At 41.0% G+C, this 26,555-nt stretch overlaps 1 protein-coding gene across 1 annotated transcript in view; it reads left to right on the top strand.

The window, feature by feature from the left end:
* Positions 1-26,555, top strand: part of CALCR (calcitonin receptor) — a 72,565-nt gene that overhangs the window by 2,543 nt on the left and 43,467 nt on the right. Inside the window, exons 2-5 of the mRNA XM_009641860.1 lie at positions 6,497-6,650; positions 10,587-10,697; positions 20,085-20,197; positions 24,255-24,346. Of these exons, the coding sequence (XP_009640155.1) occupies positions 6,497-6,650; positions 10,587-10,697; positions 20,085-20,197; positions 24,255-24,346 (470 nt within the window). The remainder of the gene's footprint in view (positions 1-6,496; positions 6,651-10,586; positions 10,698-20,084; positions 20,198-24,254; positions 24,347-26,555) is intronic.

Genomic DNA, 26,555 nt, shown 5'->3' with positions numbered 1-26,555 from the left:
TCCTGCTCTCTACCCACCCCACAAACCACCCTCCAGGTCCTTCTTCTTTCATGGCTTAGATGGTTTACTGTCATCCTCTCATCTGTGTGCTGCACTCCCAGCTGGTGACTGCAAACCGATGCAAAGCAACACAACCTATTGAGGTCCTTGCTTTCTCTTCTGGGCTCCAGGCTCTTTGTTTATGCCATTTTTCCCATTGTAGGTGCCAGACTAATCCCCTCTCTCTCCTTGAATGTTTTGTCCTAGGACCTAGTTACAAGGTGTCCATAGACACACACACCCTCCCCTTTCTCCCCCCAGTCTCCAGCCTTTAGACCTGTCACCAAGTGGTTTTGGTACCTTCTGATAGAAACCATCTCTCTTACATATGTTGTTTTTTGCATAGAATAAATAGCACTTTACTCTTCTGTGTACAGGTCCATAATAACTCACTCCTTATTGTCTTCCTCTTTGGTGGCTTCCCTTGCTTTTGGAGGTAGAATGACAATGCTTGCAGCATCACCAGATAGTCTCCTACAATTCAAAGTGAATTCCATTAGAAATTTTAACTGTTCATCGTTTCTTAGTTCACTCTATTCCTGATACAGTCTCATTTTTGGTACTGAGAGCCACAGAATGTGACTGAGATTTGTTTCCTCCAATATGTGAACCCCTGTGTGCTGGAGCAATTAGTTCATGTCCTCAGTGCACATTTCTCTCTGCAAGAAAGATGGAATGTCAGCACAGTGTGTCTGGGGGCATCAAACTGCAAAGAATGAGGAAACAAGCTTGAGTTCCTTTCCTGTGTGACCGATCAATTTTGCTGGACATTGAGAAAAGAGAGTTCTGTTTTCTTCCTGATTTTGTCAAGTAAGAATTGTCATCTAGTGCGTACAGATGGTGGTTTGATTTTATCCTGTAAATGAGGATTGATGGAGTAGTTTTTCTCACATATTCCAATTTTGTTGTCCTGAGCCAACCACAACGTGCTCAGGAAGGACAAAATGGATGCTGCAGCTGAAGACCACACTATTACTCAATTAGGGCCATTAGATCAAGTTTGTATTTTAATATAAATTCATTTTGAGTACAAGTTCATTAAGTCCAAATCTGTCAAATTGTTACCAAGCCTCAATCACTAAACTATACACAGTCTGGTACATTGTGTCAGCTCTTGAAAGGCTTGTGAATAATTCCCATTCACAAAACATGGAAAATTAATTATATGAAAGCCTAAATGTAATTTTTGTTAACTGCACAAACTGGTGTGTTTTGGAACACAGTTGAGGTAGGTTCAAGACTCCAGATGCCAATTAGTAAAACGTTTGCCACCATGATGAGGGCACTGCTCGTGGTGTACCCATTTGGTCCTCACCAGCTGGGTGTGCAATACGCACTGGTGAGGTGATGCAGCCATGTATGACCCTGGGCTCCTTCCACCTGCCAGCTCAGCAGCTCTCAGCAAAAGTCTCTAAAACCCGTGTCTGCGTGGGTGCCATAAGCACAAGCCTTTTCCTGCTTAGACAGCAGCTCTGCCAGCACCTCATCCAGAGCAGGTCCCACCCTTCGGTGGCCAGAAGAGCTGCTGAAGATCTGCCACAGCCTTCTTTGCCATGCTTCGTCAGAGCCTTGCTTGCTGTCCGGCACCATTGATGAGATCCCCCTGGGTCTCATCACCTGAGACCATGCCTTTGAAAGGTGTCGTTCTGAAGTGCACATTTCCCTTTGTAACTATGGGTTGCTTCAAGCTGTAAGGAAGCGGATTTGCAAGTTCTGGAGCTCTACTCACACAAAGAAAGTTCAGGAAAACAAGCTTCTGATGATTTAAGGTGCTGAGAATTAATGTGAGAATCTGAGACTCAAGCTGCTCATGGTTTCCCAAGAGGGAGTTCTATGCACCCCAGTTTCAGGGGTGATCAGGACTTCTTGTGTCCATCTTTGCTTTTTTGAAAAGTAAGAACGTTGCTATGCAGCTGATTGCCCTAAAGAGGCCTCTTGCAAGATGGTAATCAGAGCTGCAAGCAAAAATCCATGAAGTATTCTGCAGCCTTCCTTTAAGCCCTCAGTTTGCATCAGGCTACTCTGGGAGTAAAGCTTCCTCACAAATCCTGCAGCAGTGGAAAAGAACTGTATGATTCATGAGATGCTTTTCATTACAAGGGCCTTATCTTCATCTGCTGCGGCTGATAATCTCATGCTTGTTTAAACAGCTGCCAAAATCTGCAATGTAAGTCATATGGGATCTCACTGTGACATAATTTCCATCCTGCAGCAATTGAGGATGGGAAAATTTTAACATTCAGTGGTTAAGTAAAACATGCCACATCAAGGTATTTCCCCAAAGAAATTGCTGTTTCTTAGCACATTTGTGATGGATAAGTAATTCTTGTTATGTTTACTGAGTACCATGCACTAATGACCTTCCTAAGGCATCACAGTCGTCTGTCCTAACACTAGCAGCTGTGAAAAGTTGTTCAAATGTAATTGAGGTATGAGAGGGGCTCTGCAACCAGTCTAAATCATGCTGAGCTCTCACTCAAAGGTGTGATATATTGAAGGACAGGAATTTAGTGACCCACAAAGTGGTGACTATACATAGCAGTTTTAAATGAAATGTGCCAAATGAATGTTTGAGCTATTGAAATCAATAACAAACAGATAGAGCATCCAGAGTTTGAAACATATTTTCACTGAGCTCAGCAATAAATGTTGAAAAATTTCTGAATTTAGTGGAAGGAGAGAAAAAACAAAAGCAAGGAAAGCTTCAAATACCTTCTATTTCTAAATGTCATGTGTAGTCAACAGTATACTTCAAGGTCCTTAATGGTGGAAGAAAAATATTTGGGGATGCTTGTTTATCATGTCCAATATTTTGTGAGGGGAAAAAAAAAAGAAGGAATTTTATGCTTGCTTTATCTGGATTCTCTCTTGCAGAAATGGGCACAGTCTTGCACAGGTTAATAGCAGGTGTCTGTCTTGCGAAAACCAGGGCACTACTTGTTCATTTTGATATAGTTTAATAATGAAGCCAAATTGTTTTCTCTAGATTCCTTTATAAATTCTATGTATAAAGTGAACTTCAGCATTCCTAGCAGCCTGGTTTTTTTCTCTTCGTAATGATAATTCATTTTCTTATAACAGTCATTTGTCACGTGGTGGCTTGGTGGTCGTATGTATGACGTCATTTACTTGGACTTTTAGGAGTGACATCATATGTACGGCTGCTAAACTGCTGCATGGGACATCACTTAAACAGTTTTCTTCTGAAGAAATCATACCAATCATTTTCAGGCTATGAACACATCCTGATTATTAAGTTGTGAATTATTTATTTCTCTTTAATAAAGAATACTTACAAATGAATGGAGCATTCCTTTATTGTATCAACATCATTTATATTTCCACCTGAAGTAACTGATGGATGGATGGATGGATGGATGGGAAGAGTTTTTAACATGCAGTAATGGACTCTGAACATTCATAATTTGTTTAATAGCGCAGGTAGTAACCAGGTGACTCATTTAATCTTGGCTTTTTTGTGATGAAAACCTGTGTTTTAAAACTTAATTCCTAAAATACCTAGATATGATTGTTAAAATGTAGTAACAGAGGTGAGTCCTAATCATTAATGCCATGAGAGCACACACACAGACACTTGTGGGACATTCCCAGTCTCTCCCATTAGCATGATACACACTAAGTTCTCCCTCCTGCGCCCCATGTAGCCGTGCCCAAGCTCCTGATACTTCTGATAAGAGAATAATCACAAAATCACAGAATGGCAGGGGTTGGAAGGGACCTCAGGAGATCATCCAGTCCAACCCCCTGCTAAAGCAGGCTCGCCCAGAGCAGATTGCGCAGGACATCGTCCAGCTGGGTTTTGAATATCTCCAGAGAAGGAGACTGCACAGCCCCCCTGGGCAGCCTGTTCCAGTGCTCTGTCACCCTCAAAGTAGAGAAGTTCTTCCTCATGTTCAACTGAAACCTCTTATGCTTCAGTTTGTGCCCACTGCCCTTGATCTGTCGCTGAGCACCACTGAGAAGAGTTTTGCTCCATCCTCGTGACATCCACCCTTAAGATATTTGTAAGAATAATGACCCAGAGGTTTCTGCCCATTTGCCCTTTCCTGACCCCTACAGTAAGGAGCACAAGAAGACTAAAACAAATGGTAATATCTGACATCACAAACTGTACCAAGGTTTTTGCCTGCCTGAGCCCCAAGCAGGATCATCAGCCCACTGAACTGACTTCGGGGAGGTTGGGCTTTAGGCTCTGAGTCCCAGAGTGGTGGTGGACATGTGATTCTCCTATGCACGGTAGAAAACACCAGCACTGCAAACAGAGGTGTGACCGCTCAACATCCAGCAAGGCGCCACATTTATTTTTCATTAGTCTGCTGAAATGGTCATCTGATTTTAAGGTAGAAGAAAATATTGTTCAAACTTCCATGGCCAGCTTTTCGAATCTAGGCAAACAGAAATGAGTAATAGCAATCGAAGAGAAGAGTACATTTAAAGGGCATATCACAGATGAAAAATACCAGTAAGACACCTACATATAACCCCTTAATTTGGTTTCACACACAAGCTATTTGATTGCATCAAAAGTTCCTGGAAAGATTTGTGTGCGACCAACTTTGAAAATCTGAGTCTTTGTGTTTGGTAATAAGATTAAAAAATAAGATAATTTAAGAGACAGCTGTAATCTAATATTATTATTCCAGTCTTTATCCAAACTTGATTTAGATTTACTGTAGGCCATTAAGCAATTTCCACTGATGAAGTAATTTCCATTGAGCTTTAGTGACACAGTTTCATCCATATTTGTAATCTGTCTGACTAAATCCCTGGCCCAAATGTGGGCAATAGAAATTTTGCTGGCAACTTCAGCTGGGCCATGATTGCCTTGCTCAGGGGTGCTAGAAGGGGCAGACCTTCTGGTTACATGGTCATAGAATCATAGAATCATAGAATCACTTTGGTTGGAAAAGACCTTTAAGATCATTTTTGTAAAATTGTATCTGCCAGAAAGTATCTTCCTTCTTACTGCTCCCATTTTATTTCAAGTACCTGTTTAAGTGCAGTGAGATAAACTGCCTTCACAGTCCTCCAGTCTTCAGGCAGTATCTATATACAGTTCAAAATGAAAATGTTAGTATCAAAAGAGATTAGATGAAATTAGGAAAAAAATAATTTGGTATATGAGTATAAAAAGATTAAACTGAGATGGTTTGGGACAGAAGTATCAGGATAAAGTAATGCCTTTTTTTTTTTTCAGCTAAGTCAAACATGCTGTCGTTTTGCTGTGTATTTGACCAAGGTGTTTTAGCTGTGCAAATGGAAAAGAAAGTAATGTATTAATGAGATACAATTGCTTGTGATGTGCAATAAAAAAAAAAAAAAAAAAAAAGGAAAGCAACAATTTAAGAAGTAAGCTGATGTTTGAACTTTCAAATCTGGCATGTTTTCAGTTTGAACAACTACAAATGGTTGCTTAAAGATCTGCGTACCAGTATTTGGTGCTAAAAACATCGTCTGTGTGTTTGTGAGGGTCCTAAGTTTTGAAGCACCCTGTAAATGACTCTGTATGTGTTTGTGAAGGCTTTAGTATCTTTTACTATACTTTTCCTATATTTAGGAAAAAAGTAGAGGGTCATATGAGGGAAGTGCCACAGCAACATTGCTTTTGCTTGGGGAAGCAGAGGAGCTAATCCTTTCCTATTGCCTTCCTGCAGAGTAGTGTCCTGATGCAGGCTTAAGGCAGACAGAATTAACTTAAAGCTCCACACTCTTCATTTCCACCCTGGCTCACAGACCTGGGCTGTGCAATGGATGGATGGATGGATGGTTGGATGGACAAAAAGAGACCTGACCTCTCTACCTGAGATTTTTGCCTTCCAGAGGCAACGATCCTTCCCTTTGCCCTTCAGGCAGCTCAGAGTGGGAGAAGTCAGAAGATGCCACTTGGTCAAGGAAGACTTTATTATTCAGACTCTCAAATTTAGGGTCACTGTGCTTAGGTACTTAACTAGGAGCTAAGGCCAGGTAGGGAAGTTTAACCTCTCTGCCCTGTGTTTCTATGACCTTAACAGTTGAACGAGCTCAAAGCAGGTGGCATAAACATGAAATAATCAGTTTTGAGACTGTGGCACTGGAGTATTTTGTCTGGACAGTCTGGAGAGAAGTCAGCACAAGTGAGCAGAAATACATGGGTATAACTTTGGGAAGATAGAAATTTTTTTTGCAGATCACTAAACTAAATGAAAAGATTTTGAAGACATGGTCCTCTCTTTTGCCAAGAAAAAGGGCTTGGTTAAAATCCTGAGTTTATACTGAGGTGAACTAGTAAAAATTCAGCATTTACTTTGCAAGCAGTATAAGGCCTCTCATAATGCTAAACATATATGCAAATAAAAGGCCTTTGAAGAATGCATAATAGAGATTTCTGATCCTCACTTTTTTTATTTTATCCTCCTGGTTTATTCACTTGTACTAACAGTTTTTCCTTTCTGTACAGAGAATGGTTCCAAGTCTTTCTTCTACTGTAAATTATACTGATCCTACATTAGAGCCTGTAGTAAATGAAAATTCAGTCATACGACAGAAGATAATAGATTCGCAGTTCAAATGCTATGAGAGGATGAACAGAGCTCCTCCGTATAAGAAAAAAGGTAAAAAAGATTTAAAAAAATCTGTTTGTATATTGCCACAGTTGCTTGTATAGCTATACAGAAACATTGTCTGCTGTATAGTAACCCATAGTCTTCCTTGGGGTGCAGTTTCCTTTCCGTAAGCAGAAGTCAAATTCACATTTACTTAGCATCCTCCTAAGTGCAAAGAAAGAAAAAAAGCCTGGAACGAGCCCGGGGAATAACCAGCTCTTCCTTCCTCCCCATGCAGATGGTACCTCCGTCATCTGTGTTTCTGGCTCAGTGCTTTGCTGCTTGAATATCTCTTGTTCTTGCTTCAGGAATGGCATTCTCCAGGACCTTTCAGCAAGCTCACACAAAGACCTTACTGTGAACGGTGGTCTTGTAAATATAAATGACATTCTGTTTGCTTCACTCGCCATTTTGTTTTTCTGTCATTCACGTATTGACTGACAGCTGTCAACACAGATCTTCCAGGTATTCTATATTCAGCAGTAACACTAGCAAAAAGAGGTTTATAAAGTGTATAAAGCCCATATCTTTACTGAATAGAAGGCATATATTAAGATTAATAAAAAGGGAAATGACAAATAATAGTGGTGGTACAATGGCACACTATAAATGAAGCAGCATTTCTGGTTGGCACTGAGCAGTCTGGTTCCATATTTTCTGTGAGAAAAAGTTATGAGGAGGCTGGAGAAACAATATTGGAGGCATTCTTGGGATTTATGCAAGTAAAGAACGGCGATACTGATGACACAGTTTAAAGAGAAAATACATTAAAAAATCATGATTAAAAAACCCCAACCTAATAGGTGGGGTGGAGATAATGTGGGATTTTTTGTAATACAAGAACAAAGACATTTCTACAAGTCTTTACCACAGAATCTTACTGGGCTCTGTAAGACTCAAAGAATAATTAGATGTTAAGATACTCATGTCTGGATGCAGAAATGTTTTGGAATGAATATAGAGATTCCCATTGCTTCAAGTACGTTTTCATTCAGGCCAATAGTGGGGAAAACCCACAAGTATTTAAACAAGGAAAGCATCAAGTTTCAGACATAAACAGCCTTTGGTTGCTGGGCTTCAGGGGGAAATAACTTACTGTCTGCTCGATTGCTCTTTTAATCTCCAGCTCTATAAATATATAATTTTTGCATCCATTGATGGTTCTGCTGGATTCATCTTTCTTTTGCACCTTGCTCATGTGATTAGTTGCAAAGGGCTGACATGGTTTCCCAGGGTGAGCTGTGAATTCCTATCTCTCATGACCTATGAATTCCTGGTAGTGTTCCCAAGGGCAGCGTTGTCCCAGGAGGACAGCGGTGACAGACCCAGCACAGCAGTTCCTGTATTCCTTCAACCGGCAGCTAGATTTAAGTGATGCCACTGGGGACTGTTATGTTCATAGCAATATGCACTTAATTCATTTATAACCCAGGATGAAGGTAATGACTAAGGAATGATGCCAACACTACTGTGCTGCGTTTTCAGTTGGATTATGGGATCCTCACCAGCCCTCCAACATTTACACTTCATGAAGGGTGGGAAGTGGACAAGGGTCTAAGTCTCTTGGCTGCAAATTTGAAAGGGAGGATAGGATGAGATGGGAAATTCCATTAATGCAAAGGACAACCGTACAGGTGTCTCCTGATAGAAAAGCCTAACACATGAGCCAAAGGGGTACACAGGATATGCATTTTCAGCACAAGGAGTAGTGGCGCCTAACACTGAAGTGCCCAGGAAAGCCCCGTGTCTGGTACAACTTTACAGAGCCAGCCTAGATGTGTCTAACTTTTCCCTGGTATCTCTGCAGTCCCTGATGTAGCCTATCTGTAGAGTGGCGCTAATGTAGTTTAAATCCTTTGTAATCCTGGGGCTCAGAGCTGATGGCAATGAACTACAGAGAATGGCAGAGTATCTCATACTCGAGAGCCAGAGAGATGGTGGAATACAGGTGAGCTGTGGCAGCACTGCAAGTGGCCATGTGTCAGGAGACCTGAAGTAACAGACCGTGTACACACACTGGCCATTTCAAGGTAGAATCAATTACCTTAAATCCCAAAGAAATAACAAAATTAGGAGCTCAGGCACATGGGAACACCTGACCTTCCCTCCAGGACAGTGCAGCACTCCCGCACTCCCTGTCCATCTAAAAATGTAATATTTTTAGCCAGTGATCCAACAGTATGGTGTTCAACTCTTCATCTTCTGTTCTGACACTTATACTGTTTTATTTCCTGCAGCACTTAAAAAACATATATATATGTATGTGTATATCTATGTATGTGTGTGTGTATATATATTTATGGACATATGTGTGGATATATACCCTGTTACTTACCTTGAAAGACACATTCCACAATGTATAGATCAACATCAGTGATTTTTTTTTTCTTTATCAGGCAAGGCAAAGGATTTAAAGCTAGAAATTCCTACCAACCCCATTCTGCAGTGTGTTTCAGATATAAGCTCAAGTTGCAAACTTTTTCTACTCCTCTTTTTCTTTGATATTACAAAATGATTACTAAAAGTCTTTCGGTTACATCTCAAATCTAGAGAAGAACATGAGAATTCCTGAAGGAAAGATAACAAACTGCTGATCTGATGGTTAATTAAGTGAACAAGTAGCATTAGCACATTTAACTTGATTTTTTTTTAAGAGTGTTCATAAAAATATCTTTTTTTGCTAGACATCTGATCTAGAAAAAATTAACTTGGAACATTTTATGCTTTCCATTTTGAATCCACAACTATTTTGACTTTAAAACAGTTATTGGTGCAAATGTGAACAATTTGGATGTCTTTTTACAGCTTTCTTGCTTCAGTAAGAGGTTTACCTGTAGATAATTTCAAAAGCACCAGAAGCAATTAGCTGTCTATATTTTATTAACTTTCAGTGGTTATTAGGTGCCTTCCATACAATTCTTCAAAAAACAACCTACATGGTCATAGCAGCAATTCTGAAACTCCCTTGGGACCAGAGCAAAAAAGGCAAGATGTATCTTCTCACCATATTTCCCTTTAACCTGGTGGTTCCCAACACAAACTGATTTTAAATGGAAAATAACTAAGAAGTATAGGAGGTTTTTTAATGTGTTACTTCAACGAATCCATGACAAGTCAGGAAATCCTGTTACAGCAAGCAGTTTTATAGCGCACTTTCTGTGGACCATAGCATGTAACATCTCTGTCCCGTGATTCAAGAATGAGCCGTGTCCCGCCTCCCTAGTGTGCCCATTGTTTCTGTGGCTGGAACAGTCCTTGTAGGGGACACAGCCTTGACAGTGCTACCTTCCCAGAAGGGCCATGATGAGGACAGGATCTCAGCATGCCCGTGATTAGGACAGGATCCCAGCATGGCCACCCAGACAACATCAGCAGGCAGAGTTCACCTGTTAGAGATCAGTCTTGCACCTCATTTCACTGGATCTGTAGTTATCTGACTGATCTCTAGTGTTGAGCAATACAACAGCCTTATGGGGACCTGTCTCTGCAAATGTTGCCTTTAGCTGGGACGTCCCTGCAAACCCTTCCTACCTTTGCATTTCAAAGGCTTGATTTTCAGACCTGCTGGGCAGCAGAAGGTGAATGAAAAGTGGATGTCTATAAGGTCTCTGGATAACTGAGGCCCCCCTTATCACTAGTGTACACATTTACAGCCAAGGATCGAAAAGAGGAATTTGTAGGATCACACCCTACATTCAAAGTTCAGTTTAACAGGCTTAAAAACATTACTTTCCAGTAAAATTAACACCACTAACATCAGGTCAGCAAAACCAAGTACCTTGCAGCACCTGAATGCCACTCAAAGTATAGCGATAACAAGGGGTTTTATTGCAAAAAGAAAACACAATTGTCTGCAGACAGCAATATTCCCTGGGAGGCTAGAACAGAGCAGGTTCAGGAGTGACTGTGTGTGGGTTAACTACTGCATTCGTCTTAAATGTCCAGGTCTGTTCTGCAACCGAACCTGGGATGGCTGGTTGTGCTGGGATGACACGCCTGCTGGAAGAATCACAGCTCAGAATTGTCCAGATTATTTTCCAGACTTTGATCCAACTGGTACAGTATTTCTTTTTATCATCTTACCTTTCAAAGGAAGTCTGCGAAACATTCATGCCATTAAGTGGAAGCTTGTTTCCAGGGGCATTTTTGCAGCGTGGTGAAATCTCAGAATTTGGCTGAAATTTAAATATATCAAGCTTTTGGGTTGCCTAATTTATATTTTTTAATTTGTTAAATATTTTATATGCATTTATATTTATGTAAATAAAACCCATGGATTTATGGAACCTGCTTTATGAACATGTTAAATACTTGGTCATAATATCAAAAAAATTTTAGCACTTCATTCTAGGTTTTTATAATGAAAAAAATGCTTATGTGTATGAAATATGTATCAGCATGTTCTTTGCCCAGTTTTTATTGGAAAATACCATTTTTATGGAAGAAGATGAGCAGAAAAAATGCTCTTTCAGTCTCCAAGTTTCTGTTGTTCATTGAATTCTTCATGCAAATACTAGCAGCCATGCAGACTAAGAATTCAAGAACATTTAAAAGGACAAATGAAAGGGAAAATCAAAGAAGGAAATATTCCTAAATGGACATAAGGAAATATATGCGTTTTAAACTCCACAAAGCATATCGTTTGAAGAAAGATACACTTGTGTGTTCCACACCCAGGACGCGTTGCTCGTAGATGGTGCTTGGTGCCACAGTGTGCTAAATCCAGCACAGACACGGTGTGCCAGCTGCAGTTAAAAACTATGAAACTAAACATTTGGGGGGGCAGGGTATATAAATCTAAACATTTTCAACAAGTTTAAACCAAAATGTATGTGCCCAACAGGAAAGTAAGGAAACAGACTGCTGTATAGCTGTTGTGGTGGGTTTACCTTGGCTGGATGCCAGGTGCTCACCAAGCCTCTCTATCAATCCCCTCCTCAGCTGGACAGGGTGGGGAGAAAATAAGATGGAAAAAACTTCATAGGTCAAGATAAAGGCAGTTTAATAAAGCAAAAGCAAAGGCTGTACCTGGAAGCAAAGGAAAACAAAAGATTTATTCTCTACTTCCCATCAGTAGGCGACATCCATCCACTTCCCAGGAAGTACGGCTTCAGTACAGGTAGTGGTTCTCCAGAAGTCAAATGTCGTAACAACAAATGCCCCATGCCCCCCCTCCTGTCTTGGATGGAGGAACCTTCCCCTTCACATTGGAAGCAAGCATTGGACAGGATGGATTGAAGGATTTGCGTGCCTGGAAAGTGAGCTCATTTGGCAGTGTGACTGTCCACCTCTTGTGGGAATACCCGGAAACCTACCCCACAAATCTTTACAGCAGTTTACATCCCTGAGAGACACAACAGGCTCCGAATCACAAAGTCTTGTCTTCTGTGACCTTTTTTGCTTTCTGACACACTTAGTCTTGACTTTTTTCTCTACAGTATCATAGTTTTCCGGGAAGAGTCTTGCAGCAGGGCCATGCTTAGGGCTAATCATTGGAGCACCTTGGGGGAAACAGGCTGAGGAGTTGAGACCCTCAACTGGAGGGGTGTCTTTGACCTAGGTCTCTGTGTCTGTGGTTAAGAGCTTCAACTATGAGGCTATCTGCACAAAAGATGCCAGAAGAGCATTTCAAAAACTTGGCCAAACTTGGTTCAGTTCCCAGACAGAAGTGCTCCTGTTCAGGAGAGAGATTGAGTCTCTGGATCCTGAGGTTGCACAAGCCTTTTCCTACGTGCATGTCAGAGGTGTCTCTTGGGTGGGGTCTCTACCTTCTGCTTTGACCCCAATTTTGTTCATGATATCCTCCCCATGTGGCAACAGCCCCTTTGATACATAGGACAATTTACTACAAGGCTTCTGCTTTCCCTGCTTCCATAGTTTTTGAATTAAAAAACTATGGCACTAACAGTCCTAGTTCATGTATACTCCATGCACTGTTCAGCTACTTCTGCAAAAGTGGCTGCTGGGCAGCCCTGTGATCACAGAATTTTCCCCATGACTCGAGGTCCTCACCCTTCAGTGCATGGGGGTGATTACAGAGCCACTCTCCTGCTCGCTCCCAAGCCACCTATTCCCAGCTTTTCCACTTGCCTGCTTGTCTCCAGCGACCTGTTCTGAACTAATTGCTCCAACAGCACTCTTCAAAGTAACACTTGAAGCCATCCATGCAGAAGCACCTCACTCCACTCATTAATGCTTATTAGCCCCAAGGTCCTTGGTTCATATGATTGCAAATCACTCCTTAATGTACAGATGTGTGCTGCAGGGTCTGGCCCACAGTGCGTACCATGGTTACTCTTTCTGCCATGCTTTAAGACTTGCAGATTTGAGAATTTTTTAGTATTCCTGTTCTCTGTACACAGCCATAGGAGGAAAAGCCTCCTCCAGTAATTAATTTCCTGCTGTTCTCTCTGCTGTCCTGCTTAGGACCAATAACTGTGTTCTTCTGGACTCAGTATTTTCCCCTGGCACATCTCTCTCCTCCTTGTCAGCACCTCTATCAGCCTCTTTGCCTGCACCCTGGCCAGTCAATACTGTTTCCCTGGCTCGGCAGCAGCCCAGCATCTCCTGGTTGAGCCAGAGCTGCTTTCCTAGGGCAGCTGTTGAGTTCCCCAGCACGTATTACAGCTGCGGCATCAAACCAGCAGGTAGCCAGCCTTTGCTTTACAGGTGGCTGACTGTCACACCAAGACTTAATAAAGTCAAAGGGAAGACAAGAAATTGTGGGGGTGAGCACAAGTCTTTCAACTGCTAATGGAAGTGGCTGACACTTAGAGGTGGCCAAAAGCACAGGTTCAGCTGTCCTGGGAAGTCTGTCAGGTTTTGTGTCACAACTCATTATTTCCTGTGGTAACTTATGCCTGTTAAACAAAATACAGCTAGATTTTCTGCTGAGGAACAGAAAATTCATCCTAAAGAACAATGATTTCACAAGTTGAAAACTGCAGTGCCTGTCAGATTTCCTTCCCATTAAGTCTACCTGATATCAAACCACCTCAGCATGTATTTTAGGCATGGAAATAACCCCATGGACTTTTGAAAGGAGTATACGCTGCTTTGGGCTGCACTGAGATCTGCAGAACCGCTGTGTATTGGCTCACTGATGGCTAAGTCACTGTAGTTTGAGGCCGTGTCTAGCTTTGAGTGTTGGAATAAAATGACGTCATTCAGCTTTCTTTTTGTGCTTTGATACTTACGTCATTCCTAACTGGAAAAGTGAAACATTATCTGGCTACATAGGATCGGATCTTCCTCCCACCTGCAGCTGTGGGCGCTGTATACCAGCTCTCAGTATATGAACCCCCAACAACATTCAGCATTGATGCCAAGAAGAAATTGCTAGAGGATGTTAGAAAGTAAATAAGGTGAAATCATATTCTGGAGTAAAGGGCCCAGAAGCAAAATGTTGGAGAACACATTCAATGCTCCATTCATTTTGTGCCTGGCGATTTCACAACTAACTACCAGATGTACTCCCACTTATTTCACTGAACTTATATTAGTTCATACTAGATAGAAATCTGTGTTCTGAAAGAAGGAAGGACTGCCATGATAATCTAGTCTGTTCACTCAGCTAGGGCTTCTCACACTTCTTTCCTCACCTGAGGAAGCTCTACCCTGTGAAAGGAAATGAGGACCTTAAAGCTAACAGACAGACAAACAGAACCCCCCCTCTACAAGCTGTGACAACTTGTCCTTTTCAATAAACAACTGTTGCCTCTTCTAGCAATATCTTTCTCACGATGACCATCACACGCAATGTGATAATGCATAAAAGCAAATCAATTTGTCTGGAAAACATACCGAGACCTGAGACCTACTGCTTTAACTCCAGTCACAGCAGGGAATTCGTTGTCCCATCCACTCCTGACGGTGAAGCTCTGAGGAGGGCTGAGTTTTGTGCTCCCCTATGCAGGCAACATGCACAGTTTCTCTTGAATTGTATTTTATATTCATATTTTACCCAGGTTAATCTTTCACGTAATCCCTTTGAAATGGTTCCAGGTCACGCTGAAATTGCTAGGAATTGAATTTGATAGGAATGTAGTATGTAATTCATGCCGGTAATATTCTTCCTGATAAAAAAAAGGGAAATATACTGTGGATGTCATGGCCTTCTAGCAAGGCAGATTTACTTGGGCAGCAGGAGGAGCAGAGCATTGCCCTGTGCCTTGCACAGACTGTTGGGTTCGTGGCAGGGGAGGGTTTTATTACCCACCTCACTCTCCCTGCCAGGTGCGTTTGGTGAGGGTTCATTTGGTGCAGTCACATAGCAGTGGCACTGAATGTGCAAGCTGCGCTGTGGCAGCCATACCTTTTCATTTCACTTTCGCTCACTTTTCCCTTTGGCCAAGAGCAGTGGTTAAGAGCAGTAGCCACCCCAGCAGGGGGCAAGCCCGGCCCAACCTTGTGAGCCAAAGCTGCATTTAGGAAAGCTCCACTCCATTCTCCACTTCGTTGGGTTTCTGTCTTTGATTCCATTTTGTAAACCAGTTATAACTCTTCATGTGGCTCCAAGAGCAAAGTTTCTAGACATGCAATTTGGAAACCGATCCATGTGTACCCGTAAGCAATTACCTCGGATGACGATGGATGTGTTGTTACCTCTCACAGCTGAGGAACATGGAAGTACAGCCTTGCCCTCCTGCCCTGACCGTGACAAGAGGGAGTGAAGTCCCCTTGCCCTGGAGCGCGGATCACGGCAGCGGAGGGGGCAGAGGCACTGCAGTACTTGTATTCTCTGCAGGTCTCTTCTTATGCCATACTGTGATCTCTGAATTGCTTTGTCTTTCTTACAAAATTTTTAGAGAAATAAGGATAAATGCTGCATGCAGGAGAAGGGGGAAGAGATTGAATAGCTCTTGCAGACCCTTTTGGATTTACCAGCTGTGACACCTATGACCGCAAGGGACTGGATCTGAGGGACACAGGCGCACCCTTCTCACAGCTGGAAAAATGCACAAAGCGTTTCAGCTGAGTGGGTTGCCAAGCTGACAAGAGCAATCATTGCAGATGAGAAATCATGGCCTTCCACAAAACAGAGAGGGAGAGAGACCTTCTGGGTGACAGCAGCAGTTGTGTCTCCTTCTACCCCCTGGCTCCTGGCCAGCAAGGAGACCTCTTCCTCAGGCAGCCCTAATTCAAGCACCTTCCCAGCTGTGGTCTCTCCTCCTCCATACTCAGTCCATCATGTGCTCCTTCCCACCCAGCACTGTCCCTCGGCAGGGCAACGTGATGTGCTCACATGGGGCAAGGAGCAGCATCCTCGGTAGGCAGAAGCCCCAGGGACCTGCTGAGCACCCTGAGCAGTGTAGGGAGGGCTGGTCCTGGGAGAGCTGCCACGAATGCAAATTTCCTGACTCTGCCTAATAAAGCCAGCTCTATATTTCTGCTGGTCCTATTTTCTTGAAGTGATAGCATTTAGAGAGTGATAAATAAAACAAGCCTGAACTGTTTGTCCAGCTGCTTCTTTTCCTCCCACCCTTCTGTATAATTCTGTCCCGCTTCTCAGCAAGCTTGACAGCTGTATTTTTAAAAATCAGTTCTTATCCCAACAGTGCTCAATATGACTTTATTATACAGATTCCAGTTCTGCTGACTGAGGCATTCTGATGACACTGATAACTCTTCACTTATTAGGACACTGGAACTGAAGCTTTCTAGGGTCTCCATTTTATTCTATCAGAGGATTCTTTTTTGAAAAATTTTCTTCTAGATTTTTTTAGTGAGGATACCAGTAAATCAGATACACTACATTGACTATTCTCTCATCCGCAAAACTAAGCACTACACAGGCGGATCCAAACAATGGCAAAGAAGCCAATGTCTGGCATGTGCAGAGCACGCACTGCGACAGAGGAAAACTTCTTTCTACTTCCAGCTTGTAACTCAACAATAAATTAAAAAAATGGTGTTGACTCTTAACATCTGCTAGCTATAGAGTTGGTCTAGTTGTAAAAAAACCTGATTGATAGAGCTATCATGTTTGTTCCAGAGCTATTGGGTACATATAAATGACTGAGTTGTTTTTATGAATATGATACATAAAAGCACTATTGGTAGCCCAAGCAATACCACATGCAAAAATATTACTACTTGTTAATCTTCTGAGACACTGCACTACTCCCATGAGACTGCCCTCGTGGACAGTATTTCTCTTGCCCAGTTTTCCCAGAGAGCTCCTGAAGTGTCTGTCTTTCTAAGCTAACTACAGAGAGCCTGCACAACTGCCTACAAATCGCATGACTTTGTGTCAGGTGAGACGAATCCCACGCAATGTCACCCTTCCTCCACTTCAAATAAAGTGATGCCCAAGTGGTGCCCTATCCAGCCTGATAGCCTAAAAAATTAGTGTTTGCACAGTATTTGAATAATCTTAAAGTGCACACTTCCATTTTGCCTTGCTAGTGTTGCCTTACCCATCCTTACACATTTCTGTATAAAATCATAGATTTAAAGAGGTGTTTGACCTCTTTGAGTCACTGGGATGGACAGTAGGGAGGTTTATCTCCCAGTCCTATATTCTGTCAACATCAAAGCGAGAAATCTGAGGGCAATGGATGCTTCCAGACTAGGATCAGTTGTGTTTGTCTGGCTTCGAGGAAAAGTATGAGGCAACAGGTTTGTCTCTAACTTAGAGAGACCACATTAAACTTTGGCAGAGTGCCTACCTAGGCACAAAAGTGCAGACATGATAGATGATATTACCATTATATTCTGTAGCATATTAACAAAAGCCATGTACTTTGCAGAGTGCATGGGATAGTAGGTACAATGTTTGTACACTGTGTTCTGTGGTAGCGCAGCCATTAATCTTTTATCTATGACTGAAAACTTTTTCCAGCTTTAGATAGTATCTGCCAATGAGTATAACAGGAATATTGCTACAGTGGAAGCCTGAGATGATCTCCAAGCTGCAGCGATGGAAGGCTGAGATAACATGTACTGTTCTTCTTGGTGGTGTTGATACACATATCGATTTTCAACAAGTCCCCCAAAACAATGATTTGAAACTCACAGCATTTTCGAAAGTATGCTGTGTTCTGGAGGATTGTTTTTTGGGTTGTTTTTTTTTTTTGCAACAGCACTATATAAAGTGTATTTCTAGTTAGAGGAAGATAGCTCAGTCTATACAATCCTTACCTTGCCAGTACGAATTATTGCTTTCCTTAGGGTGTATAGATGGAATATGAATATTGCAAATTAATAGATTCATTAATCATCAGAGCTGGTTAAGAAAAATAAATGCAAATGTTGAACACAAAAAATGAAAATGTGTATGTTCAAATGGTAAATGGCTCTGTAAAAGTGTATTGACTGGAAATGCTGATAAAATATGTATAAAGCCAATAAAATTATAAAGCTAGAATAGGCAAAGGGAAATCAAGGTAGACTTTTTAGACTATTTTAAAAGTCAGACTTGAAAAACTGTGTTTTTCATAAACAAACAGCTGTGTAACTATCTAACAAAACATCAAATAATTTAAGTTTCTGGTTTTATCCTGCCTTTTTTTCTTGGGCAAACTTTCCAGTGACTCCTACACGGCTAATGCTTGAGGGAAGGCCAAAGGAGCTAGTCCAAAACTTGACAGGTGATTAGGAGTGACTGTCTGCACCTCAGCATCCACGCTTTCCTGGGCAGAAGTGTGAGCGTGGCGGGGAAGACGCAGGCAGAGCAAACATCCCAAAACAATGATTTGAAACTCACAGCATTTTCGAAAGTATGCTGTGTTCTGGAGGATTGTTTTTTGGGTTGTTTTTTTTTTTTGCAACAGCACTATATAAAGTGTATTTCTAGTTAGAGGAAGATAGCTCAGTCTATACAATCCTTACCTTGCCAGTACGAATTATTGCTTTCCTTAGGGTGTATAGATGGAATATGAATATTGCAAATTAATAGATTCATTAATCATCAGAGCTGGTTAAGAAAAATAAATGCAAATGTTGAACACAAAAAATGAAAATGTGTATGTTCAAATGGTAAATGGCTCTGTAAAAGTGTATTGACTGGAAATGCTGATAAAATATGTATAAAGCCAATAAAATTATAAAGCTAGAATAGGCAAAGGGAAATCAAGGTAGACTTTTTAGACTATTTTAAAAGTCAGACTTGAAAAACTGTGTTTTTCATAAACAAACAGCTGTGTAACTATCTAACAAAACATCAAATAATTTAAGTTTCTGGTTTTATCCTGCCTTTTTTTCTTGGGCAAACTTTCCAGTGACTCCTACACGGCTAATGCTTGAGGGAAGGCCAAAGGAGCTAGTCCAAAACTTGACAGGTGATTAGGAGTGACTGTCTGCACCTCAGCATCCACGCTTTCCTGGGCAGAAGTGTGAGCGTGGCGGGGAAGACGCAGGCAGAGCAAACATCCGTGGCTCCAGGCATCCCTCAGAGCTACTCGGTGCTGAAGCCCCGGCCATCCCCCTGCCATGGTAAAAGGATGCGTGCGAAGGAGCACGAGCCTGGAGAGCACGCCGTGCAGCGGGGCTTTCGGGAAGGACGCCAGAGCCACCTGTGATGCAGGAACCAGCACCAGAGGCACACGTGGAGAGGCCAAACACACATCAGCTTATTTAAACAGAGAACTCCGCAGCCGTTTTAAATTAAACTGGACACTTGGGACCGGTGCCAAAATGTTTGTGAGGCTGCTTCTCCCAGTGCCTGCATGGTTTGCAGCCTCAGAGGAAAACGAGCAGTGCTCCCGCTCACCCCTGGCAGGATTTAGCTGGCACAGGGCTGGGCAGGACCCTTCCACCCCTCTACATAACCGCATGGCTGGCACTGGGGCTGTCACCATCTCCAGCACCCAGGCTCTGGCTTATACACTGCTCGCTGCCCTTTCTCTAAGCGGTATTTTTAACTAATTATTTCCCTTGATGCCTGAAACCCTGCTGCAAGATTCAGTCCACGAGCGTCTGTGTATGGATACCAGCATGTCCTAGCGAGTGTCAGGTTTAAAAACCAGAAGTTAAGATTTGTGTGCTAGCCAGTGGGCATGTCCATTTTCCAACATCAGTGTTGCAGGTTGGGACAAGAACTAATGAAATGCAGACACCGCTGCATTTGCCTGCCTGTGCACACTTCCATCAGGTTTGGCAGCAGGGCCCAACGTTAGTTTCTCTCCCATAAACAGCTTTCAACAGCCTCTTTAAGTGAATTATTATCACATAAATAATTGCATCTGAATGAAGGCTGGGTATATAGACTCAACTACATTCATTCAAGACAAAAGGAGACAGATGAACAAGTACACCATCAGATAAATCTCTGAGGAAAACCAAAACCAAACCAGACAAATGTATATTAATTGCACAAGTTGAAAATCCTTTGGATTTTGATACACAGGCATTTTATTTCCAAACATAGAAATTCTTTGTTATGGATTTTTAAATGTGTAATATGCATGTGCTGAAATATCTGCTATTTCAATTTATCATCAGAGAGGGCTTCAAAATACTGTGATGAAACTGGAAACTGGTTCCGCCATCCTGAGAGCAACCGAACTTGGTCCAACTATACCCTGTGCAACTCCTTCACCTCTGAAAAACTGAAGGTATGCTACACTTAAAAAGGCCGTGATTGTTTGGGAATGGTTTTGGGCTGGGGTAGCAGTAAGACACATGAGAATGATCAGAACAATTCTCATCTTTCAGCTCTATTTGTTGCACAAGAATTTAATAGCATTGTCCTCCTGATTTTAGCTTATTAAAATTATTTGATGAGTGCTCAAACCTAAATATAGGTTTGCTACAGGATGGATAATTTAGTAGCAATTCATGTCACAAGCTTTGCAGTGTTTTTCAAATCCATTTTTTAATTCCTATGATTTTCACTGATTGTCCAACAGTTATAAAATGATCATTTAGAATTTCAATTTTCCTTTCGGTAACAAGTATCTTCCAAGCTGTTGATACATTCTCTGCAGGCTAGAAATATTAACATAAGTTAAAATTATTTTTCTTAAGCAAAGAATATCACCCTGTACTTACTGCCTTTGAAAAGAAATATTTATGAAGGTACCATTAATCCAGAAAACACTACAAGCCTGAACACATTTAACTTCAACGGTTTGATGGAAATAATTGAGACTGTTTACAATAGTGAATTAGGTATTTGCATAAATATTTCCAAAATCAAGTTGCTAAGCTGAAAAAGGAGAACTAAATATAAAAGCACCAAAAGAAACAAGGAGAGAGAAATCTGAGAAAACCTTAAAAAACCCAGTAAGTTAGGAACCTCGTGAAAATAAACATATTTCTCAAATGTGAGTGAAGCTCCAGGAAAATCTGATTACAGATTTGCAACAGAATAATTTGTGACTATTTGGAATTGTGGAAGGAAAAGAGTCAAAAAGTGATTTGATTTGGGGTTTGTGTTGGAGGATCTTTTTTTTATGCAGCCAAAAAGCAGTATGTGGTTATATTTAGTAATGGTCCAGCCCAGAGGGCCTTGGACAAGTCTACTAGACTAGGCAGGAGGTGAATTCTGAAAGTTTTTGCAGCGTGAGGAACCATCATGGTAAAATGGGGCTCACCTATGTGACAAAGAGAGAATAATAGCAACAGTCTGAGCTCACAGAGGCATTAAAAGGAAGCACCATAAAAAGATCATTTTTCCAGATGTTGGCCCATGTAGGGAGGCAAAAATGTAGTTCTGTTACCTATTATCCATGCCTTCCAGAAAAACAGTTTTGAACATCATTCAAACAAAGTGCAGATAGAACACAAAGGAAAATTATACGTACATCAAGATTTTTCTGAAACAAAAAATGATGGAAAATGTGGAAAGAATCTATCTTTACAGAAATGCCAAGTTAGATTATGACCTCTAATCCAGGTCTTCAAAAACAGGAGTATGCTTCATTTGTAGACTATTTCCATGTACCTACTAATAATATAATTGAGTAGGAGGTATTTGTATTAAAGAATTGTCTTTCCTCAAGTAAAGAATTCTAGAGGGACAAAAAAGAACATTTAAGTGATTCTTTTAGAAGTTTTCTAAGCCCAGGATGACAAAATCTGCATAAGCTAAAAATTTGGTGAGTCAGTGTGTTATAAGTCCTATACGTCAGAAGGGCCATGACAGTTTGCCAGTTTATGGAGTGCAGAACTTAAAAATATAGTTCATTATTTTTTTGAAGCAATTGGAAATACCAATGTGCTATACTTTTGAGACAGCTCACTTAAAAAAAAATATATCGCAGCCAGTTCTTAAAAATGCAGTGGCAGACCCTATGCTTTGTTAGCTGACAGTCCAGTCCATTCTGATCTGTCGTCGTTGTTATATTTGGAATGCTTTTTTGAGCAGTTACCATAGTAAGTTTACGTGGAATAATCCAAAATGCTATTGCTAAGCCCCAGATATACAGTTAAACTGATTTAGCAGTTGTATGCTAAAAGGTGGATAGCTTGAATAACCAAGAGTCCTCTGGGGTGCACACAGACTTGATGCAGCTATCTGGAAGCCTTTCCTCTAGCTGCTTCAGGCTAAGGGTTGTATACAGGACAGGCAGCAAAACAATGTATATTTGAACAGTTCATGTAAATTAAATTCAGGCTTAAAAATTATATCAATGTAATATCATGAAAAAACATAGCAACCACGTAGTATGGAGTGGAAGAAATGTCACATGCACACAGGTAAAAACCTCTCCCACTATTCTATTTTCAGCAAGTTGCCTTATTTTCTCTGCACTCTGGTCTTCCCTCTCTGGGGTTGCTGGTGCTCTCAGAACAAGTTGTCAAGTGTTTGCACTCACTAGCAATGTTGTGGTTAGTCTTTGTGAAGGAAAACTAGGAGACCTAGGATATTTGCAGTATATATGCATAGATTTGCATAACTTGGTGAATGATATTTACACTCAGATCATGTCTGTTCTACATCGTCAAGATGGTGTAAATGTGACTGGTTTAAATCTGAATCAGGCCACTACCACTTTAGGTTAATGAAAGCAGGAGATGATTCCAAAGCTGTCGACTGAAGAACAAATTAGATAAGATGTGCACCTTTTCTAAGAGGAATGGCTTTGTTTTCTGAATTTTATTCATATTTGTTTTCAAATTGAAGTTTAAAATTACTTGGAAACACCAAAAAATGGGAGTGGCAAAACTTAGGGCTGCAGAAAACAGTTCATTTAATTGTCAAAAAAAGGAAAATTGCTCATGCGTAACAAGAGAAATGAATGGAGTGGAGCTGAAAAGAAATAAACCCCGCGGAGGAACTAAGGCCTCCTAGCTAGTGTTTTTTTCAGGACAGGCTGATCCTATGTTAGTACTTTTAGTAAAGAAGGCAATGGTGAAGCCTGGCATGCCATTTAGCCTCCTGCAGTATTCTGACAGCTCGATGATGCTTAAGAGCTTGGCTGAGACCAAAGTATGACATTTAAATATCACAGCATTCTGCAGTCCAGGTGCTGTCGTGCGATTCTGTTTCACTATTGGCGTACAAAACATGGATAGGCCTGTCTTAGGTTTCACTGATACTAGTCTGGAAGACCGTCTAGTTGCCCAGTAGCAAGAATTTGTCTCAGGGTGTGCTGTTGTAGTGTGGTAGGAGTTGAGGATAATTTTCATCTCATCTGTTGCTTTTATGACTCTGTAAGCCTTAACCATAAGTCCCCTCTGACTTCTTCTCTCCAAAGGGGAGAATCCCAGCATTTGTACCCACTTGTCATAGCACAGCTACTCTGCCTCAGTTATTTTAGTTGCCTTCTTTGTACCTTTCCTAGCTCTGCCATGTCCATAAGGTGTGGAGACTAGAAACACACATGCATTTAAGATGCACAATGTACATTTTAAACAGAGGCGTAATGATGTTCTATCCTCAGTGCCTTTCCTGATGATATCCAAAATTTTGTTGACTTTTTGACTGTCATTACACAGTAAGCCAATGATTTAGAGAACTGGCCAGGATGACTCCAAGATCTCCTTCCTGAGTTTGGTTTCTAGTTCTGAGTTCAGCATTGCATACTCAGGGTTTAGACCTTTTGTCCCCTCAGTTATGTGAGGCCCTTGTGCAGTCCCTCGCTATTATCTGGAAGACCTAATGATCACCTGGAAACGTAGAGATTTCTCTGCATCAGTTCACTGATGAAAATGCTGAACAAAACCACAGCTCTGATACCAGACCAGAGGGTACCTAACACTAACTCATCTCCAAAAGTGACCATTAAGTTTTGTTCCCTGTTGTTTAAGCTGTTTTCAAACCATAAAAGCTTTCTACCAATCCTGTGGCAGCCTATTTTCTTTAATTTTTTTTTTTTTTTTGGTGTGGAAACTTGTCATGGACTTTTTGAAAATCTGAATGCGTTATGTCTGCTGTGCTCTCCTAGAGCTCGGAAAAGTTAGCGATGCATAGTGGGAGCAGGGATCTCACCAGTTACTTCAGTGCAGCAGAAAAAGATCGACTCATGTAACTTCACTTATCTCATCTTTAGACCATGAGTCATGCTATTTAATAGATTGCTGATATTAAATGTGTATTGAAAAAGAACCTTTGAAATAAAAGAAATACAAAATGGGAGGTTGATTTTGTTGATTCTTCAATGAGAAAAAAACCTGAGTGCCTACAAATTGTTCATGTTTGACTTCCTTTTTTTTGTTAAATTGCAGATGGCGTTCATACTTTATTATATGGCGATCGTTGGCCATGCTTTGTCTATAACATCCCTGTTGATTTCCTTGGCAATTTTCTTCTATTTCAAGTAAGTGTTTCTTACATATGCTCTCTCTTCTTTCCCTGAGGGATCTCAAGTGGTAACCAAAGAAAAGCTTGGAAGGGGACATGGCAGTGAGAAAGAGCTCTTCTGAGTGCCCTTTTATATAACCCTGGTAAAAAAGTCTCAGCACAGGGTTGTCTCACCAGTGGGACATCTCCCAGTGGTGTGTAGCCAAAATCATGCTATTATATTTATCAAGACTGCTGTAAAAGTGCAGCCCATAGGGAAATGGTGTAACTGGGGATGTGGTAAGGCCCTTCGTTTACCAGCTGCCTGTTGTTCCTTGAAGGGCACATCCAGGCCCTGGCAGGAGCAGTGACTGCACGGGGCAGTAGCTTGGAGCCCCCAGCTCCTGAAGCACAGGAGCCCCTTCGTCCAGTGCTGAAGGACTGAGCTATTGACTTGAGTAGGTGCTTACAGGACTCAGCACTAAGTGTGAATCTGACACTAGTGTGTAGCCTGTCATCATCATTAAAAGGAGAAACAGTAAGGTGCTGCATCCAAACTTTAAAGGAGACTAAATTGATATTCACTGAAAGCATTGCAGCTACTGTATGGCATCTTAACTAGAGCATTTAAATTTTGTCCTTTAGTGAACCTGTCTGCACACTGTTTATTATAATGTGTCTGCAGCGAAGGAGCAGGGGGAGCTCAGATTTGCCTTCAGACACGTAGCCACAGCTTCAGTTGCAACCAGTAGTGAAGGGCTGTCTGGGAGCAGACTTTGGTTTTCAGCTCAGGGAAATGGTAAGCAGTAGAAGACATCAAAGGCATCAAAAGGGAAAATATTCAAGAATAAACACTGGACAAGATCCTGAGCTATTGTATGTCCAGAGCTATGACTTGCATAAGCTATATTCTTCTAGCTCTTAAGCAATCTTTTTAAGGTATTTCACTTCCATAACATTACTATAATCCGCAAACTTCCTGGACTGATAGCACACAGAAAATCAGGGTTGTAATATCCATTCGCAGATACTTTGATGAAACCAAATGATACATCCAGTATAATTATCCAAACGGGATGGTATCATACTGATTTCGGGAAAGGTGCCTCAGTTACTTGTAAGCAGATAGCCAGACCATCAGTTCATGACCAGAGACAGGGAATTGCTCACCATCAATGGGTGATATCTGGAGATAACTGCAAGGTAATCTAAAAGGCCAGGTAGTTTTTCAACTTTACCTGGATAAGGGTTTCCAAGGATACAAAGGACTGTTCCCCACAGTGCACACTGGGAACCAAAGTGAGAGTAATATAAGAAAAAATACAAATGCTTCTGAATAAATAATGCACAGAGTTATAACCTGATGGACTTTTATTGCCAAAAAACCCGACCTCATTCAAGAATACAGAAAAAAACCAAACTCTTAAAAGAATGCCATATTCTTTGAGGGGTCAAGAATACAAGAAAAAAACAAAAAAAATCTTTTTTTCTTCACAAGCTTCTTTACAGAGTTTAAGAAAGAATAGTTGCACAAAAATGGCAACCTGTAGTAATTAAAAGTCCGTCACCATTGTCATTGTAAGAGTGCACTTTTTCAAGATTATAATTTAGCTTGCAAGAAATTATCTCAAACTAAAATTATGCCAGAACACAAATAGGCCCATGTGAGAGTATTAGTAAGCTTCCTTGTACATGAATGTCAACAGATTTGAGCCCTTGATAAGCATCCAAAATACAATTTTTTGTTTCTTTATCATCATCCTCATAGAAAGATCTATTATATTATTTTGTGTAATCTATTTCAGTAGCTAAAAGACATACTTGCATTCCAGAAGTGTGGACTACTTCTAGGGATTAATTTTCTTGCCAGCAGACAGATAAAGAGCATGACTTTTGTATACAGGTCAGAATTTATCATTCTTTCTATTTAGTTGATGTTTCTAGAACAATGAAAGCCAAAAATAAGCCCCAAATCTCCCAACTCAAATTTAACAAATATATCACGTGGGTTTTTTTTCAGATCTTAATGACTGAAATAGTAACCGTGAATTATGAGCAGGTTCTAAATTAACACCCTCCCACTCATGCCAAATCATGAATGTATGTATGCCTTATTTTCAAAAAGACCAGGATTCATTTTCTGTAGTACCTTTATCTTCCAAAGCAGTTTTTCCCCACTGAAATTTCCAAGTCTCAAAAGGGGAAAAATGGTCATTTTTTCTATTCCTTTGTCTTGCAGCCCTAAC

Source organism: Egretta garzetta, unplaced genomic scaffold, assembly GCF_000687185.1.
Source record: "Egretta garzetta isolate BGI_Z169 unplaced genomic scaffold, ASM68718v1 scaffold30, whole genome shotgun sequence".
NCBI classification, from domain to species: domain Eukaryota; kingdom Metazoa; phylum Chordata; class Aves; order Pelecaniformes; family Ardeidae; genus Egretta; species Egretta garzetta.
The sequence above is the reverse complement of the archived record's forward strand: the minus strand, read 5'-3'. Positions and strand labels throughout refer to the sequence as shown.